General features: G+C 41.7%; 1 protein-coding gene across 2 annotated transcripts in view; it reads left to right on the top strand.

Moving 5' to 3' along the window:
- LOC140477187 (cytosolic non-specific dipeptidase-like) overlaps positions 1 to 17,397 on the top strand; it is a 60,985-nt gene extending 43,588 nt beyond the window's left edge. For both annotated transcript variants that reach the window (XM_072570635.1, XM_072570636.1), the window contains exons 9-12: positions 2,242 to 2,406; positions 4,752 to 4,893; positions 14,552 to 14,699; positions 17,189 to 17,397. In XM_072570635.1, coding sequence (XP_072426736.1) covers positions 2,242 to 2,406; positions 4,752 to 4,893; positions 14,552 to 14,699; positions 17,189 to 17,255 — 522 coding nt within the window. In that variant the 3' untranslated portion in view covers positions 17,256 to 17,397. The remainder of the gene's footprint in view (positions 1 to 2,241; positions 2,407 to 4,751; positions 4,894 to 14,551; positions 14,700 to 17,188) is intronic.
- The last annotated feature ends 1,450 nt before the right edge of the window (positions 17,398 to 18,847 follow it).

The raw sequence follows: 18,847 nt of genomic DNA, 5'->3' as shown, positions 1-18,847 counted from the left end.
TCACAGCTCTTGTGCTGAGTATCTTAACACCAATGTTGCAAAACTGTGGAGGAGATTTGATGTATCTGTGGGGACACCAATAGTTACTGACTGATTTACTTCTGAATAATAGGTAGCCCTGACAACCTCTCAGGAAAAATCCAGACCATTAATTTACAAATTTTTATACTCTGAAGATCTACCTACTTAGCTATGAAGTGAAAAGTTAGAATTTTTTAATGTGACCAGCTGACACCTCTTTCGAATAATAGTGAATACTTAACTACAGGTACAGGTCTTCTGAAAAAAATTACTTTTAACATGAAGGAGTTGACAGTATTTTAAAAACAGGAAGCTTTTTTCCATCCATTTACTTAAATTTAGCAAGCAATTGTATAAGTAGTTAAGTTGACAATACATGTTGACAAAGGTCAAACAGTTGGATGTGGTCTATATGGATTTCAGTGAGGCATTTGGTAAGGTTCCCCACGGTAGGCTCATTCAGAAAGTTAGGAGGTATGGGATACAGAGAAATTTGGCTGTCTGGATACAGAATTGGCTGGCTGAAAGAACACTGCAAGTGGTAATGGATGGAAAGTATTTCACCTGGAGGTCAGTGACCAGTGGAGTCCTGCAGGGATCTGTTCTTGGGCCTCTGCTCTTTGTAATTTTTATAAATGACTTGGATGAAGAAGTGGAAGGATGGGTTATAAGTTTGCCAATGACACAAAGGTCAGTGGTGTTGTAGATGATGTCAGGGGCTGTTGAAGGCTACACCATGTCATTGACAGGATGCGGAGCTGGGCTAAGTGGCAGATGGAGTTCAACCTGGATAAATGCGAAGTGATTCGTTTTGGAAGGTTGAATTTGAATGCTGAATTAAAGACCGGGATTCTTTGCAGTGTGGAAGAACAGCAGGATCTTGGAGTCCATGCACGTAGATCCCTCGAAGTTGTTACCCAAGTTGATAGGTTTGTTGAGAAACTGTATGATGATTTGACTTCCCTTAACAGGGGATTGGGTTTAAGAGCTGTGAGATTTTGCTGCAGCTCTACCAAAACCCTGGTTAGACAACACTTGGAATATAATGTCCAGTTCTGATCACCTCCTTACAGGAAAGATGTAGATGCTTTAGAGAAGGTGCAGAGGAGATTTACAGGATGCTGCCTGGATTGGAGGACACTTCTTATGAAGAGAGGTTGAGTGAGCTAGGGCTTTCCACACTGGAGAGAAGTAGGAAGAGAGGTGACTTGATAAAGGTATACAAGGTGATGAGAAGCATAGATAGAGTAGATAGCCAGAAGCCTTTCCCCAGGTCAGAAATGTCACAAAGTCTCATAATTTTAAGGTGATCGAAGGAAGGTATAGGGGGAATGGCAGAAGTAGGTTCTTTACAGAGTGGTGGGTGCATGGAATGCACTGCCAGTAGTAGTAGTAGAGTCAGAGACATTAGGGACATTTAAGCGACTGCTGGACCAGCACGTGGACAGCAGTAAATTGAGGGGTGTGTAAGTTAGAATAAATAGAAGCCATAGAGTTTGGAAACAGGCCCTTTTTGGCCCAACAAGTCCACACCAACCCTCCGAAGAGTATCCCACCCAAACCCATTCCCCAACCCTAATAGTCTACATTTACCCCAGGCCAATGCACCCAATCTACACATTCCTGAACACTATGGGCAATTTAGCATGGCCAATTCACCTAACCTGCACATCTTTAGATTGTGGGAGGAAACCCGAGCACTGGAGGAAACCCACGCAGACATGGGGAGAATTGTGCAAACTCCACACAGAGAGTCAAACAAGACTGGAATTGAATCTGGGGTTCCTGGCACTGAGAGGCAGCAGTGCTAACCACCATGCTGCTGTGGTTAGGTTGATTTTAGATTAAGATGAATTCTCAGCACATCACTGTGGGCCAAAGAGCCTGTATTATGCTATACTGTTCTATGTTTAGAACTGTTTCCAAAGAAAACTTTGGGATTAGATATGAATGCTGAATTAAACCAAAAAAGTTAACTTTGTACTAAAGTGTAAGTGTTGCAGCACTGTTTGATTTGCTTTGATATGGAAACTTGACACTACAGCAAGGAATGCTGAAATCCAGAACAAGCATGCTTTTAATGTAAAATACATCTGACTTTTAAGTTAATGTTTGAGACACGAAAAGATGTTTCTTTTTTCAAGCTTATTGCACAACTGGTATGTTTTGGTGGTCACTGCTTATTAAACTGTGGTATCCCTTTTGATAATGTCTTCACAGGAACAAATTCTGATGCACAGGTGGAGATATCCATGCTTGTCTTTACATGGTATTGAGGGAGCTTTTGCTGGTTTGGGAGCTAAAACTGTAATTCCCAGGAAAGTTATTGGAAAGTTTTCCATTCGATTGGTACCTAATATGGATCCAGTAGTGGTGGAGAAGCAGGTATGGAGCTTTTATTCAGAAAGCAACAGATGTTTGCTTCAGACATTGCTGTCCCACTTTAGATCCACACACACTTTGCGTAATCTCCTTAGCCCCTTTCCTCCTTATTTACTTCTATGTCCTATTCACCCTCATACAAAATATCTGGTACATCTAACTCAGAAGTTACTGGAATTAATCTGATCAAATCTCTCACTAGCAGTTTAACAGTAAAGGTAAGATACTATTGATGCTGGAAACCTGAAACAAACACGGTGCTGGAGAAACTCAGGTTTGCCAACTTCTGTTCACGTTTCAAGCCCAAAATGACCTTTTGGAATGGTTTGAGTGTCATTTTGGCATTTCTTTTTGATTTGATCAAAAGATAAGTTGAGCTGTTCTGTTGTCAGTGTATGACTAAAACCTAGCTGACCTTAACTGTGTTAGCACAATGTCCTTTATCAGCAGTTCAAAACCAGCCAAGATCAATAGATTCAAAGAACTCTCCTTTTTGTAAGCAAGGTTTGGTGGTATGATTTTGCTTGCAAGTAGAAATGAGAAACCCTTGCTTGACCAAACTTTTTTGAATTCAGTGAGGAGCTACAGATTGATGGTAAAATGTATATGTAATTGGTCTGGATTTTCTAAAGGCCTTTGATATGGTTCTCCATAATAGACAAATTAATAAGATCAGAGAATGTGGGATTCGGAGACTAGTGGCAGAATGAGTTCATCCTAGCCAAAAAGGCTTGCCAAATCCAATTACCATCCTTTACTGTTGAATAATATTAGACAGCACTGTCTCACTGTACCCACTAAACACTTGCTCACTAATGCTCAATTTACATTTTATCAGGACCATTCACTCGAGCTCACTAAATCCTTAGTTCAAACATGGACAAGGTGCAAAATTAGAGATGAGGTCAGAGCAAGTGCCCTTGGCATCAATTCTACGTTTGATCGAATTGACCTAGCAAAACTGGAGTCATTGGAAATAAGGGGGAAAACTCTCAGCTGGTTAGAGCCAGACCAGGCACACAGGAAGATGGTTGTAGTTGTTCAAGGTCAACCCATCTCCGTTATAGGACATCTCTACAGGAGTTCCTCAGAATACTGTCCTCGAGTCGAATGTGTGTTGCTGGAAAAGCATAGCAGGTCTGGCAGCATCTGAGGAGCAGGAAAATCAATGTTTCAGGCCGGAGCTCTTCATTAGGAATGAGGCTGGGGAGAAGGTAGCTGAAAGTGCAATAGGTGGATGGAGGTGGGGTAAAGGTGATAGGTCAGAGAGGAGGGTGGAGCGGATAGGTGGGAAGGAAGATTTGACGGGTGGGACAGGTCATGAGGGCAGTGCTGAGCTGGAAAGTTGAAACTGGGGTAAGGTGGGGGGGCGGGAAATGAGGAAACTTGTAAAGTCCACATTGATTCCCTGGGGTTGAAGGGTCCCGAGGTGGAAGATAAGATGTTCTTCCTCCAGATGTCGAGTCGTGAGGGAGTAGCGATGGAGGAGGCCCAGGACCTGTCGGCTCTACATTGGGGAGACTGGATAAGTTCTTGCAGAGCACTTCAGAGAACATTTCCGGGACACCCGCACCAACCAACCAACCCCACTGCCCCCTTGGCCGAACGTTTCAACTGCCCCCCCACCCCCCCATTCTGCTGAGGACATGCAGGTGTTGGGCCTCGCATCGCCACTCGCTCACCACCTGACACCTGGAGGAAGAATGCTTTATTTTTCACCTCGGGACCCTTCAACCCCAGGGCATCAATATGGACTTCACTAGTTTCCTCCTTTCCCCTTGCTCCACCTTTACCCCAGTTCCAACCTCCAGCTCAGTACCGCCCTCATGACCTGTCCCACTTATGAATCTTCCTTCCCACCTATCCACAACAACCACCTCACTCACCTATCACCATTAATGCCACCTCCATCCACTTATTGCACTCTTAACTACCCTCTACCCCGGCCACGCGTCCCCACTCCCATTTATTTCTCCACCCCCAAGGCTCCCAGCCACATTTCTGATGAGCTCCAGCATGAAATGTCGATTTTCCTGCACCTTGGATGCTGCCTGACCTGCTGTGCATTTCCAACAACACACTGTCAACTTTGATCTCCAGCATCTGCAAAACTCACTGTCTCCATAGTATCCTAGGGTCCAATCAACAGCTGCTTTGCTATAACAAGTCCTCTTGTAAAATCCCACACTGTGATAAAGCAAACTTCCTCTGAACCTGCTTGCAGCTTAATTTGGATTAACAGTTGCAGAGGAATTAAATGTTTTCCCTTTAGCATAACTGGCAACTTTCCAGATTTTTCTTCCCCCTCCCCCTTCTAACGCTCTTAAGAATTAATTTGCACTGTCTAGGTTGTAGGTTATATCAAGAAGACTTTTGCTGAATATGGAAGTCCGAACAAACTGAATGCCTACATGAGTCACGGTGCAAAGGCCTGGCTGGAAAACTTTAACCATCCTCACTTTAATGCTGGCAAGAATGCAATGAAAACAGGTTGGTGAAGGCATCTTATTTAAATATTTGTTTTCCATTCACAGTAAACGTAACATGCAGTAACTGGGCAAGCATCCACATTTTACAGTTAATCTGTTATAGACCAGGCCAAACCCCCTCGAAACATCTTAAGAAGGTTGCCCCGATCCTAACATTTTTCTTTATTTTAAAGGCAGATGTAAGGTGGATATTCCAGAAGTGATGCAACTGGTCAAACCACTCTGCTTTCAACAAGACAGAATTTATTTAAACATTATGGATGAAACACAAACAAAAGAAAACAGATTTTTTGATAACCCATCCATATGATATCATAACTTAACAAAGCTGTTCCAATTCCTGCAACATCCCATACATACACCCCTTAGCAAAAGGTAAATTCAAACATAGGTTCTTACAGGCAGGAGAGATTTCAGAGAGAAAACCCAGGCAAGACCTCTGAAGTATGGAATCTCTCTTCACTGGAGAAGTTTCTCTGCCACCAGCAGTTTTCTGACTCCCTGCTGAAAAAACTAAACCAAACCTGAACTGAGAGAACTGGCCACTCCCCTGCCATTGTTTTTAAATAAATATTTCAAGACATAGCAGCATGTCTGCCTTTATGACCCCTCTTGGGGGGGGGGGGGGGGAAATACTAAAGACAACATAACCTTCTTAAAGGGGTAGCATTGTCACAAGTCATACTGACTTAACTCCGTTTTGAAATTGGGTCACTGGAAGCAAAATATTAACCCTGCTTTCTCTCCAAAGTTGTTGCCAAACCTGCTGAGCTTCTCTGGCAATTTCCAGCATCCTCAGTTAGTCATAAACATGTACAGCAGGGAAACAGACCCTTTGGTCCAATCCGTCCATGCCAACCAAATCTTCTAACCTAATCCAGTTCCATTTGCCAGCATTTGATCCATATCCATCTAAACCCTTCCTATTCATGTACCCATCAGATGCCTTTTAAATGTTGTAATTGTACCAGCCTGCACCACTTCCTCTGGTGACTCATTTTATACATGCACCACTCTCTGTGAAAATGTTGCTCTTAAGATCCCTTTTAAATCTTTACCCTCTTACTAACACCTATGCCTTCTAATTCTGGACTCCACCACCTCAGGGAAAAGGCCTGAAAGGCAACCCTCCACCACCACCACTACTTTCTCTTCTACCTTTGAGCAGTTCTGTTTACAAATGGCTAGTTCTCACTGTATTTCTTGTGATCTAACCTTGCTAATCAGTGTACCATGAGGAACATTATTGAACGCCTCATTGAAGTCCATATAGATCATATCCACCACTCTGCCCTCATCCTCTTCATTACTACTTCAAAAAACTCAATCAAGTTCGTGAGACATGACTTTCCATGCATAAAGCTATGCTGACTGTCCCTAATAAGTCCTTGTCTTTCCAAATACACGTATATCTTGTACCTCTGGATTCCTTCCAGCCACTTGCCCCCCACTGATGTCAAGCTCACCAATCCAAAGTTCCCTGGCTTATCCTTATCACCTTTCTTTAAATAGTGGCACCACATTTGACAACCTCCAGTCTTCAGGCACCTCACCTGTGACTATCGATGATACAAATATCTCAGCAAGGGGCCCAGCAATCACTTGTCTAGCTTCCCACAGAGTTCTATGGTATGCCTGATCAGGTCGTGTGGATTTATCCACTTTTGAGTTTCAAGACATCCAGCCCCACCACCTCTGTAATGTGGACATTTTTCAAGATGTCACCATCAATTTTCCCACATTCTATATCCTCCATCTACTTCTCCACAGTAAACACTGATGCAAAATACTCAATACCGATCTCCTGTGACTCCACACAAAGGCTGCCTTGCTGATCTTCAAGGAGTCCTATTCTTTCTCTAGTTATGCATTTGTCCTTAATGTATTTATTAAAAAAAAACTTTTGGATTATCTTTAACTCTATTTGCCAAAGCTATCTCATGTCTGCTTTTTGCCTTCCTGATTTCACTCTTAAGTATACTCCCACTGCCATTGTACTCTTCTAAGGATTCACTCAATCTCTGCTGTCAATACCTGATATGTTTCCTTCCTCCTCTTAACCAAAGCCTCAATCTCTAATCATCCAGCATTCCCTACACCTACCGGTCTTGCCTTTCACCCTAACAGGAATATATTTTCTCTGGATTCTTGTTATCTCATTTTTGAAGGCTTCTCATTTTTGAAGGCTTCCCATTTTCCAGCTGACCCTTTTACCTGTGAATATCTTCACCCAATCACCTTTTGAAAGTTCTTGCCTCATACCGTCAAAATTGGTCTTCCTCCAATTTAGAACTTCAACTATTAGATCCAGTCTATCCTTTGCCATCACTATTTTAATACTAATAAAATTATGGTCGCCAGCCCCAAAGTGCTCCTCCACTGACACCTCAGTCACCTACATTGCCTTATTTCCCAAGAGTAGGTAAAGTTTTGCGTTTTATCTAGTATGTACATCCACATACTGAACCAGAAAATGTTATTATGACATGCACTTAACAAATTTCTCTCCATCTAAATCATTACCACTAATGCAGTTCTAGTCTGTTTGGAAAGTTAAAATCTTCTACCATAACCACCCTATTATCCTGACAAATAACAGATCTCCTTACAAATTTGTTTCTCAATTTTCCACTGACTATTGGGGGGTCTGTAATACAATCCAAAAGAGGTAATCATCCCTTTCTTATTTCCACCCAAATGACCTCCCTGGATGTAGTCCCAGGGATAGCCTCCCTAAGTACAGCCATAATGTTATGCCTTATCAAAAACATCACTCCACCTCCCCTCTTGCCACCTTTCTATGCTGCTTATAGCATTTGTATCCTGGGACGTAAAGCTGTCAGTCCTGTCCATCCCTGAGCTGCATCTAACACTCTCCTTATTAAATCCTCCTGAGCAACTCTAGCAAATCTCCCTGCCAATATATTAGTTCCCTTCCAATTCAGGTGCAATTCATTCTCCTTCTTCAGGTCATTTCTACCCAAGGAGAGATTCCAATGATCCAAAAATGTGAACCTTTTTTCCCCTGCACCAGCTCTTCAGTAGCCTTCACTAGCTCGTAGCACTGGGAGTAATATAGATATTAGTACCCTCAAGAGCCTCCTTTATAAATTCATGATTAAGTTCCTATATTCTCCCTTCAGAATCTCCTCCTTTTCTTTTCCGATATCATTAATTCCAATGTGCACAGCAACCCCTGTTAGTCCCCCTCCTCCTTTGAGAATATTCTGCTCTCTGTCCAGACACCCTTTATCCTGGCACGAGGGAGGCAACACACCAGTCTGACTTCTCGCTACTGGCCGCTGAACTGTCTCTGTGCCTCTGACCAGACCCCTATCACAATCAATCACTTGGGACTGAACATATCCCTTGTAACATTACAGCCAGTCTTGGTACCAGAAACTTGGCTGTTCATGCTACATTCCCCTAGTCTGCATGGGTTTCTTTGGGTGCTCTGGTTTCCTCCCACAGTCCAAAAATGTGCAGGTTAGGTGAATTGGCCATGCTAAATTGCCCGTAGTGTTAGGTGAAGGGGTAAATGTAGGGGAATGAGTCTGGGTGGGTTGTACTTTGGCAGGTCGGTGTGGACTTGTTGCATCAAAGGGCCTGTTTCCACACTAAGTAATCTAATCTAAGTAAGAGTCCAACACCCCCTACATTTTCCAAAACAGCATCATTGCTTGAGACGGGGATAGCCACAGGAGACTCCTGCACTACCTGCCTTCCTCTCTGACCTTACCTGACCTGTATCTGTGGTTTTTCTCCCTTTCTATAACTGCCATCCATCACATCCCCTAGCACCTGTAAATTCTTCTTTGCCTCTAGCGGCCACGTCAGCTGATTCATGCGATCTGATAGGATTCAGAACTAAATACACTTCCTACAGACACAATCATCAGTAATATGGAAACTCTCCCTAGACTCCCACGTCTGTCAGGAAGAGCGCATCACTCTGCTGAAGGCCATCTTTGCTCCTTAATCTTTAGACCCAGAAAATAGCCCCATCTTACTGCTCTAAAACACACTGCTCCAAGCTAACTTAGTCCTATGTTTTATACTTTTAAAAATTTAATTACAAGACCAATCTCAATAAAACATATACTTAAGAAAGAACCCACTCTACTCACTATTGTAGACTTACAGTAAAGTTACACTTAAACTAAGCACTTAGCTTCTCCTGTGCTGAGACCTCTCCTACACCGGTTCCTCCAAGGTCAGTTGTGAATTTTGCTGTTAGTTTTTTTTAAGTTAACTGGTTTGTATTTGTCTAGACTTGCTCTATCACCCATTTTTGTTAACATCAGTTGATTGACAAGCAGCTAATGTTATTTCCTTTCCTAGTAAACTACTGTAATAATGTCTCTGCTGTCCCTTCATTAGATTACATCCATACTCATTAGAAATAGTTAATGAACCAGATTTTAATTCTTTAACATCCTTTCTCCTTTGCAAACAGTAGAGTACTGTGGATGCTGGAAATCTGAAATACACCTAGGGAAAGAAGCTAGAAGTCTGGTTAGCATTTGGGGACAAACAGGACTAATATGTCGTGACAATGAGCATTCGCCAGACCTGAGGGACTTTAGAGACTTTAGACCTTGGAGGAAAACGAGGAGTGTGGGGAAAAAGACAGGTTCTGTGATCAAGAAGGAATAAGGAAGTGGTAAAAGGTTCAATGCAGAGTCAATGAGAATGGCAAAATAGAATTTTTGAGATGGTGTGAATGGACCAACACTCTTTGAAAGCAAGAAAGGAGACAAACAAGAACACTACAAATTGCTGAATTAAGATCTATTTTCACCCTGACTCAGAGGTAAGTATGTCAGATTCCAGGATGTCCCCTAAACCCTGCAGTTTAGTCTATTTGACAAATTGGATCCAACAATCTTTTGTGACATTTATCTTATTGTAATAAAGAGAATAAAACCCATATATTGAATTGAAAACCTTTTTAAGGCTGGGGTTGGAGGCATTGATTTCTGACAATATCTTATGCAAGGACTTCCATTTCTTGAAATTCTAGTAGGTAGACTAATTTTTTTAGGAATAAAAAATAGAGCAGAAGTTATCCTAGAGCATTGTTTATAGAGAAGTAAGTCTGTGCTATTTTCTGGAGATTGTTTAAGGTGCAGAGATGGCCTTTTGTAGAGTGACGTGTTCTTGTCAGGGGTGGAAGATCGGGGAAAATTTCAATGTTCCTGATGATTATGTCTGCAGAAATGTTTTGTTGCAAATCATACCAGATCATATGAATAGGTTATAGCAGCAGGTAAAGGCAATGAGGAGTTGAGGAGCCAGGAGATCTGATGGTTAGCAGTTTGAGGAAGGTAGAAAAATCACAGATACAGTCAGATCAATGGGTTACTTCTAGGAAAGTTAGAGGTAGGCAGGTAGTGCAGGAGTCTTCTGTGGCAATCGCTTTCTAAAACCATTGTATTGTTCTGGAAAATGTGAGGAGTGATGGATTCTGTGGTATCATAGCTATTGCAGAAATGTGACCCAGGGAAGTGCAAGGTTGGCAGCTTAATGCTCCAGATTATAGAAAATATAGAAAGGACGGCAGGAGAAGAGGGAATGTGGAGTTTTTGGGGTTAGCGATAACTTTGTGGCTGTATATAGGGATGATATTCATGGGAGTACATCCAGTGAAGTTATTTGGAGTGAAATGAGAAATAAGAAAGGGATGAGCAGCTCATTGGGATTGTACTATAGCCCCCCCCCCCCCCCCCCCCCCCAAAAAAAATCTAAGAGGCAGCGGGAAATTGAGAAGCTAATTTTTAAGGAGACATCTGATATCTATAAGAATAATAGGTTTGTAATGGTAGGCAGTTTTAATTTTCCAAACATAACCTGGGACTGCCATAATATTAAGGGCTTGGATGAAGAGGAATTTAAGTGTATACAAAATTTTCTTATTCGAAGGAACAAAATTTGACTTGCTTGGGAAATCAAACAAGGTAAGTGACTGAGGTGTCCATGGGGGACACTTTGTGGCCAATGGTTATAATTCTATTTAGTTTTAAAATGGTTATGGAAACAGACCTGATCTAAAGGTTAAAGTTCTAAATTGGAGTAAGGCAAATTGCAATGGTATTAGGCAAGAACTTTCAAAAACCAAGTTCATCAGCTCTGAGTCATCTAGACTTGAAATGTTAGCTTGCTCTCTGAACATGGATGCTGCCTGATCCACTGAGATTTCTACCAACTTACAATACCTGCAGTAAATCCGCCCTAACTTTCAAAATTGATTGGGAGGTTAAAGGCTGGTTGGAAATTGGGAGGCCTTCAAAAATGAGACAGAACAGGAATTCTGTCTGTCCTGTTAGTGTGAAAGGTAAGGCTGTTGGTTTAAAGAATGCTGAAGACTAGAGAAATTGAGGCTCTGGTAAAGAAAAAGGAGGCATATGTCAAGTATAGACTGGTCAACAAGGTTAGATCACATGGAATCCAAGGAGTGCTGGCCGTTAGATACAAAGTTAGCTTGAAGGTAAAAGACAAGGTAGTGGCGATGGTGGGTTGTTTTTTGGACTGGAGGCCTGTGATCGGAGGTGTGCTGCAAGGATCATGAACTTGGTTCACTGCTCTTTGTCATGTATATTGATGATTTGGATGTGAATATAGGAGGTATGTTTATTAAGTTTGCAGATGACACCAAAATTGGTTTAATGGATAGCCAAGAAGGTTATCTCAGTACAATGGGACCTTGATCAGATGGACCAAGGAGTGGCAGATGGAGTTTAAATTAGAGAATGTGAGGTGTTGGTATTTTAGTGAGACAATTCAGTTTATACTTCTTGAACCTTGGAGCAGATGCATTGTTCCTTGAAAGTGGAGTCTCAGGTAATTACAGTAGTGAAGAAGGCATTTGGTACGCTTGCCTTTCTTGGTTGATGCATTGAGCACCAGAGTGAAAGTTAGAAACACAGGAGCAGAGGGAGGCCATTCAGCCTTTTGGACCTGCTTTGCCATTCATCGCAATCATGGCTGCTCATCCAACGCAGTAGCTTAATCCTGCCTTCTCCCCATAATCTTTTGATCCCATTTGCTCCAAGTGCTACATCCAGCTGCCTCTTGAATACATTCAATGTTTTGGCATCAACTACTTCCTGCGGGAATGAATTCCACAGGCTCATCTCTCTTTGGGTGAAGAACTGTCTCCTCATCTCCATCCTAAATGGTCCCCCAGAATCCTCAGTGTAACCCCTGGTTCTGGATGCACTCCCTATCGGAAACATCCTCCCTGCATCTGCACTGTCCAGTCGTATTAAAATTATATAAGTCTGAGATTACCCACCGTGCAGTCACTCGAGTAGACAGAGGTCAAAGAAAATCTTTGGCACACTTGCTTTCATTGGTCAGAGCATTGAATGCAGGAGTTGGGAGTGAGGGGCAGAGCTGAGTATGGATGCCATCACCAAGGAGAAGATGCTAGAAAAATAAACTGAATGGCCTGAAGGTGGATAACTGTCCTAACATTGTCAGTCTCTCTTTATACATCAGTCGTGCCATCCCTGAATCAGCCTGGTAAACCTTCGCTGCACTCCCTCAAAAGCAAGAGCTTCCTTCCTCTGAAAGGGAAACCAAAATTGCGCACAATATTCTAGATGTGGCCTTATCAAGGCTCTGTATAACTGCAACAACACATCCCTGGTCCTGTACTCAAAACCTCGCGCAATGAAGGGCAAGACACCATCTGCCTTCTTTACCACCTGCATGCCTACCTTCAGCAACTGGTGTGCAAGGATACCCAGGTCCTGCTGTTCAGTCCCCTCTTCCAATTTTTATAGCCATTCAAGTAGTAATCTGCTTTCTTGTTTTTGCTTCCAAAGTGAATACCTTGCATTTATCCAAATTATACTGCATCTGCTATTGATTTGCCCACCCAACCTGTCCCGATCACGCTGAAGGACCTCTGCATCCTCGTCACAGTTCACTCTCCCAACTAACTTGGTATCATCTGCAAACTTTTAGACGTTACATTTTGTTCTCACATACAAATCATTACTAGATATTGTGAATAGTTGGGGTCCCAGCCCTGATCCTATGGCATCTCACTAATTGGAAAGGGGTCCATGGACTCCTACTCTTTGTTTCCTCTCTGCCAACCAGTTTTCTATTCATTTTGTTTGACTTCCCCCAATGCCAGGCATTTTATTCTTGCACAATAATTTCTTATGTGGGACTTTGGACTTTCAGAAAGCATTTGACAAATATACCACTGACTCTCCCTTGTCAACTTCACCAGTTACGTCTTCATAAAAATCCAACAGATTTGTCAAGTATGATTTCCCCTTCATAGATCCATGCTAACTGCCTGATTCTGCCACTGCTTTCTAAATGCTCCACTATAAAGTCCTTAATGGATTTGAGAATTTTCTCCACTACCAATTGTTAGGCTTACTGGTCTCATTCCCTGGTTTCTCTCTCTTTTCCTCCTTGAATATTGGAGTAGCATTAGCTACCCTCCGATCTGCAGGGACTCTTCCAGAGTCTATAGAATACTGGAACATGATCACCGATGCATCCATTATTTCTAGAACCTCTTCCTTAAGTGCTCTGGGATGTAGATTATCATGCCCTGAGGATTTATCCACTTTCAATTTTCCCAGTGCTGTTTCTCAACTAATACTGATCTCCCTCAGTTCTTCCCTGTCACTAAATCTTGCATTCTCCAACATTCCTGGTATCTGATTTGTCGGTTTTTTTTTGTGAAGACAGAACCAAGATATGTATTCAGTTGCTCAGCCATTTCTTTATCCCCTATTATACGTACCCCCCATTTCTGGCTGTAGGGGATCCACATTTGTCTTCACCAATCTCTTTCTCTTCACATATCTACAGACATTCTTAGTATCAGTCTTTATGTTCCCTTACTTTTGTACTGTATTTTCCACTTCTTAATCAATTCCTTGGTCCTTTGCTGAATTCTAAATTGCTCCCAAACCTCTGACCTATTATTTTCTTGGGCAATCTGTATGCTTCTTCCTTCTTCCTTGTTATGGCTGAACAGGACATTGGTTTTGGCATATTGCATTCGATTCTGGTCTCCCTGCTATAGGAAAGATATTGTTAAACTTGAAAGAGTTCAGAAAAGACTTACAAGAATGTTGCCAAGATTGGAAGATTTGAGGTATAGGGAGAGGCTGAATAGGCTGGGGCTATTTTCCCTGGAGTGTCGAAGGCTGAGGGGTGATCTTCTAGAGGTTTATAAAATCATAAGGGGCATGGGTAGGGTGAATAACCAAGGTCTTTTTCCCAGGGTAGGTGAGTCCAAAACCACATGGTGTAGGTTTAAGGTGAGGAGAATAAAAGAAACATGAGTTACAAGTTTTTCATTTCAAAAGTGTGTACGCAATGAAACGCTGAAGGAAGTGGTGGTGGCTTGTACAATGACAACATTTCAAAGGCATCTGGATGGATACATGAATAGGAAGGGTTTAGCGGGATATGGGCGAAATGTGAGAAAATGGGACTAGATTAATTTAGGATATCTAGTCAGCGTGGACAAGTTGGACTGAAGGGTCTATTTCAGTGATCTACAAATCTATGACTCTAGGTCACTGGATCCTGAGTAGTGATAATGCAACTGGCTAATGCTTGCAGTGTATTTTTAATCTTGTTTTTAATGACAAACCTATAAACACTTTTCTTTCCTGAAGTATTTGGAGTTGAACCAGACATGACCAGGGAAGGTGGGACCATTCCAGTTACCCTGACATTCCAGGAGGCTACAGGAAAAAGTGTTCTGTTACTGCCGCTTGGAGCTGCAGATGATGGTGCTCATTCACAGAATGAGAAAATCAACCGGTAAGAGATGATATTTTGCTTAAGTATTGTCCCCAATCACCTCTTTGAGTTTGTTATTTCAGTACTTCTGTCAATTTGTGCAAATCTACAATTACATTCAGACAAAATAATGTTAGCTTCTTCCTGCTCAGCGTTTTCTTCCTGTAATACTGACGAGTGTCTGTGGCTTTTGCTGCCCTGTGTATTGGGAGGATGTATTTAATAGGATATTCACATAGGCTTGCACAGTAAGCAAGAATACAGATACATTTTAGGGGCAGCATGATGGCTCAGTGGTTAGCACTTCTGCCTCACAGCGCTAGGGTCCCAGGTTCGATTCCAGCCTCGGGTGACTGTCTGTGTGGAGTTTGCACATTCTCCCTGTGTCTGCGTGGGTTTCCTCTGGGTACTCCGGTTTCCTCCCACAGTCCAAAGATGTGCAGGTCAGGTGAATTGGCCATGCTAATTTGCCCATTATGTTAGGTGCATTAGTCAGAGGAAAATGGGTCTCGGTGGATTACTCTTCGGAGGGTCTGTGTGGACTAATTGGGCCTAAGGGCCTGTTTCCACACTGTAGGGAATCTAATATGTTTGTTTTAATTATGTTCTTAACCCATTTCCTGCCCTTCCCACCATCACCTCCCATCCTGACCAACCAATAGCTCAGGACACTCAGCCAATCAGATTTTGTCTTATTGTCTAGTTAGTCTGCTACTCTTTAAGTACATGCCCATATTCCATTAATGTTCTCAATTACCCCTCTCATTTCTTAATGCCAATTCCCCCTACCTGTATAACACAACACATGAGGTGGATATAGGCAATTCCCTTCTTTCTGAGAGGGTCAGTTTTTTTTTAATTCTGTGCACTTGCAACCTCTCTGATCTACTCTTCATGATGAGTCAAAATACTGAGAAAAATAAGCTGCTTCAGGTTGATATATGGTTGAAATCTATGTTCTCAAAATGAAAACAGAATTAAGCTGCATTTAGGAATATATCTGTATAAAAGTAACTATTTACAGTAGGTAAATGTTTGTACGCCTACACCACAACAGCACTTTCCACAAGCAAGGGTAACAGATACATGGGAACATTACCTGAAAATTCCCCTCCACTCCACTCCCCAACCTCATTTGGATTTGTTTCACAATTCCTTTAGTACTGCTAGGTCAAAATCCTGGAACTTCCAACCTAAGATCATAGCCATTGTCCTTAGGCAGCTCATCACTTTCTTGAGGGCACTTGAAGATGGGCAACAAATCCTGGGCTAGTCAGCGAAGCCCACATCCCATGAATTTTTAATGGTTAATGCTGCTGAACATCTTTCCACCCCATTTCATCTGCTCCTAACAGCATGACTATCTCTAAAAGCAAAGTATTAAAAATGTTGAAAATCTGAAACGAGCACAATGCTGGAGAAATTCTGCCGGTCTGGCAGCATTTGTGGGGAGAGAAATAGAATTGACACTGAGTCCAATGTGACCCCAGCTCCAACGAAGTTAAATCACGGAATCCCTACAGTGTGGAAATAACCCCTTCGGCCCAACGAGTCCACACCGACCTTCCGAAGAAACCCATCCAGATCCATTCCCCTACACTATTATCCCATATTTACCCCTAATGCACCTAACCTGACCGCTATGGACAATTTAGCATGGCCTATTTAACTAACCTGCACATCTTTGGATTGTGGGAGGAAACCAGAGCACCCAGAGGAAACCCACACAGACACTTTTTTTCACTTTCCATAGATGCTGCCAGACCTACTGATTTGTCTCCAATATTTTCTATTTTTTATGTTAGCAGGCACTTCTAATTCCTTTCTGCAGCTAGTAAGCTAGCTTCCCCTAATGCATTAATGTAACCAAGCATCAAACCAGCAGCAGCCTCCACTTCATAAAAGTAATTATGCTTTTGTATCTTTTTCCATATTTATTTGCCCTATATAGATTTTTGTAAACCTGCTTGATCACTACTAATATTTGGCATAATACTTTGCAAGTTATATAGAATGTCAGTTTCTATTTTTTATATAAAGCCTTTCCTGTAGGACAATATCTCAGGGCATTTCCCCAAGGAGAAATCAAGTGAAGGAACACTGAGTCAAATTGGGGTGGAGGGGCTGTACCAAATTCTTGGTCAAAGACTGGATTTTAAGGGCAGAGTTGGAATGTGAAGTCCTAGGTGTGGAAGCTGTTGCCATCTGTAGTAGAGCAAAGACTGGATGAATGCAATTTGAGGGGCACTCTTCAAGCTATTGAAACTAATGATGGGCAGGAGTCAAGCCATAACACAGACTTAAATATGGGAGAAAGTGAGGATTGCAGATGCTGGAGTATCAGAGTCAGTGTGGTGCTGGAAAAGCACAGCTGGTCAGGCAGCATCTGAGGAACTGGAAAATCTGTTTCCTGAAGAAGAGCTAATACTCAATGTTGATTCTCCTCAGATGCTGCCTGATCAGAGAGACTTAAATATATATTCTTACAATTTTTATTGTTCCTTCAACAGGTCTAACTACATTCAAGGAATCAAAGTGCTTGGTGCCTACTTGCATGAACTTTCTTCTTTGAAATAAGGACTACTGGTTTGATAGCTTGCTGAAATTGTTTCTAAAATTCTAGATCCAACAGAATTATTTTAGTTGTACACTATATGAAGGCATTATTACTGAATTTAACTTGTATCAATAAACAACACTGCAATAAGTGTTAACTGTATTTGTTTCTTTCTTGATTTAATATTAGAACAAGTCAACATGGTTTTCTTAAACTCCTTCATAATTTTTTTTAAAAAGTATACCGAACATGGTCAGCTTTTGATTTTTTAAAAAGTCTTGATCTGTTCAGGGATATTATTATGCCTCTCTAAAGTAGATGGGACTTAAACGCAGGCTCCTGGTGCAGAGGTAAGGAAACAATCATTTCACCACAACAGCCCCTGCACCAAAATGGGCACTTTACATGAAACAAGGATTTATCGTCAAATTTCTGCTTTGCTTCAGAAATGTAGGTTGGAATTTAACATAACAGACCAGCCACTGTAACCTGTAGCAATACAAACCAACATTCTAGACACTATATCAACACCACCTCCACATGATCATCTTAAAGGGGAGCCAGTACATGTTTTCCATAAGGTTTTTAATAAGGTGTCGCACTAAAGGTTAAAGGTCAAGATAAGTTAGTGAGTTGGGGTGATAGCATGGATAGAGGATTGGGTAATGGTCAAGAAACTGAAAACCATGTATTTTAACATTTGGTATGCAGTAAAGAGTGGAGTGCCATAAGACCATAGCATGATGGAGTTGCTCAATGATGAGAGGCTGAGTCAATTAGGTCTCCGCCCTCTGATGTTTAGAAGAATGAGATGAGAGCAATCTCATTGGAACATTTAAGATTCTGATGGGACTGCACAGGGAGTTTCTGTTGATCAGGGAATCTTAAAACACAGGTCACAGTTTCATGGTAAGGGACTGATATTTAGGGTTGATTTGAGGAAAAATCTCTTTATTCAGAGTTGAGAAATTCTCTACTCCAGAGTTTGTGGAGTCTCCAATATTGAGTATATGTAAAGCTGGGATAGTTTGCAAAACATTTGAGATTTTAGCCTTTGTAAAGGTAGTGACTATTAAAGCAGGGATGTCCACAAATAAAATATTAAATTATATGAACTAGCAAGACCATGATTAAGACCATTTCCATTAAATTATACAGTAGAAGTGGAGGAATTGGGAGTAAGGGATCGCAGGAGGAATTTTAGGAGGGAGATGGTAGGAGGCATAGTCAAGGTAACCATGGGAGTTGGTGGGTTTGAAGCAGATGTCAGTGTTGAGTCAGTTGCCAGAGACAGACTGAGGGGTCCAGGAAGTGGAGTGAGCTGTTGGAGATTGTTTTCTTAGTCATTGTCTTGCTAGTTGATATAGTTTAATGTTTTATTTGTGGCAAGGGCAATGTGAGTTTAATTTCTGTCTTCATGTGAGAGCATGCTAAATATTTTGTGGACAGATCCATTGCCCCATCATAAATATTGGGATGTGTAGTTGATATTGTGAAATACAAACCATTAATATTTGAAGTAAAAAAGGATTGGCCATGATTAGGTGCCAATTTTTTAATATTTCTAGCACATACCAGTCTTCTTTCAGAACTTCAGCACGTGTCTGTTACT

This window comes from Chiloscyllium punctatum, chromosome 5 (genome assembly GCF_047496795.1).
Source record: "Chiloscyllium punctatum isolate Juve2018m chromosome 5, sChiPun1.3, whole genome shotgun sequence".
In the NCBI taxonomy this organism is placed as follows: domain Eukaryota; kingdom Metazoa; phylum Chordata; class Chondrichthyes; order Orectolobiformes; family Hemiscylliidae; genus Chiloscyllium; species Chiloscyllium punctatum.
Note: the sequence above shows the minus strand (reverse complement) of the source record. Positions and strands in the feature narration are given on the sequence as shown.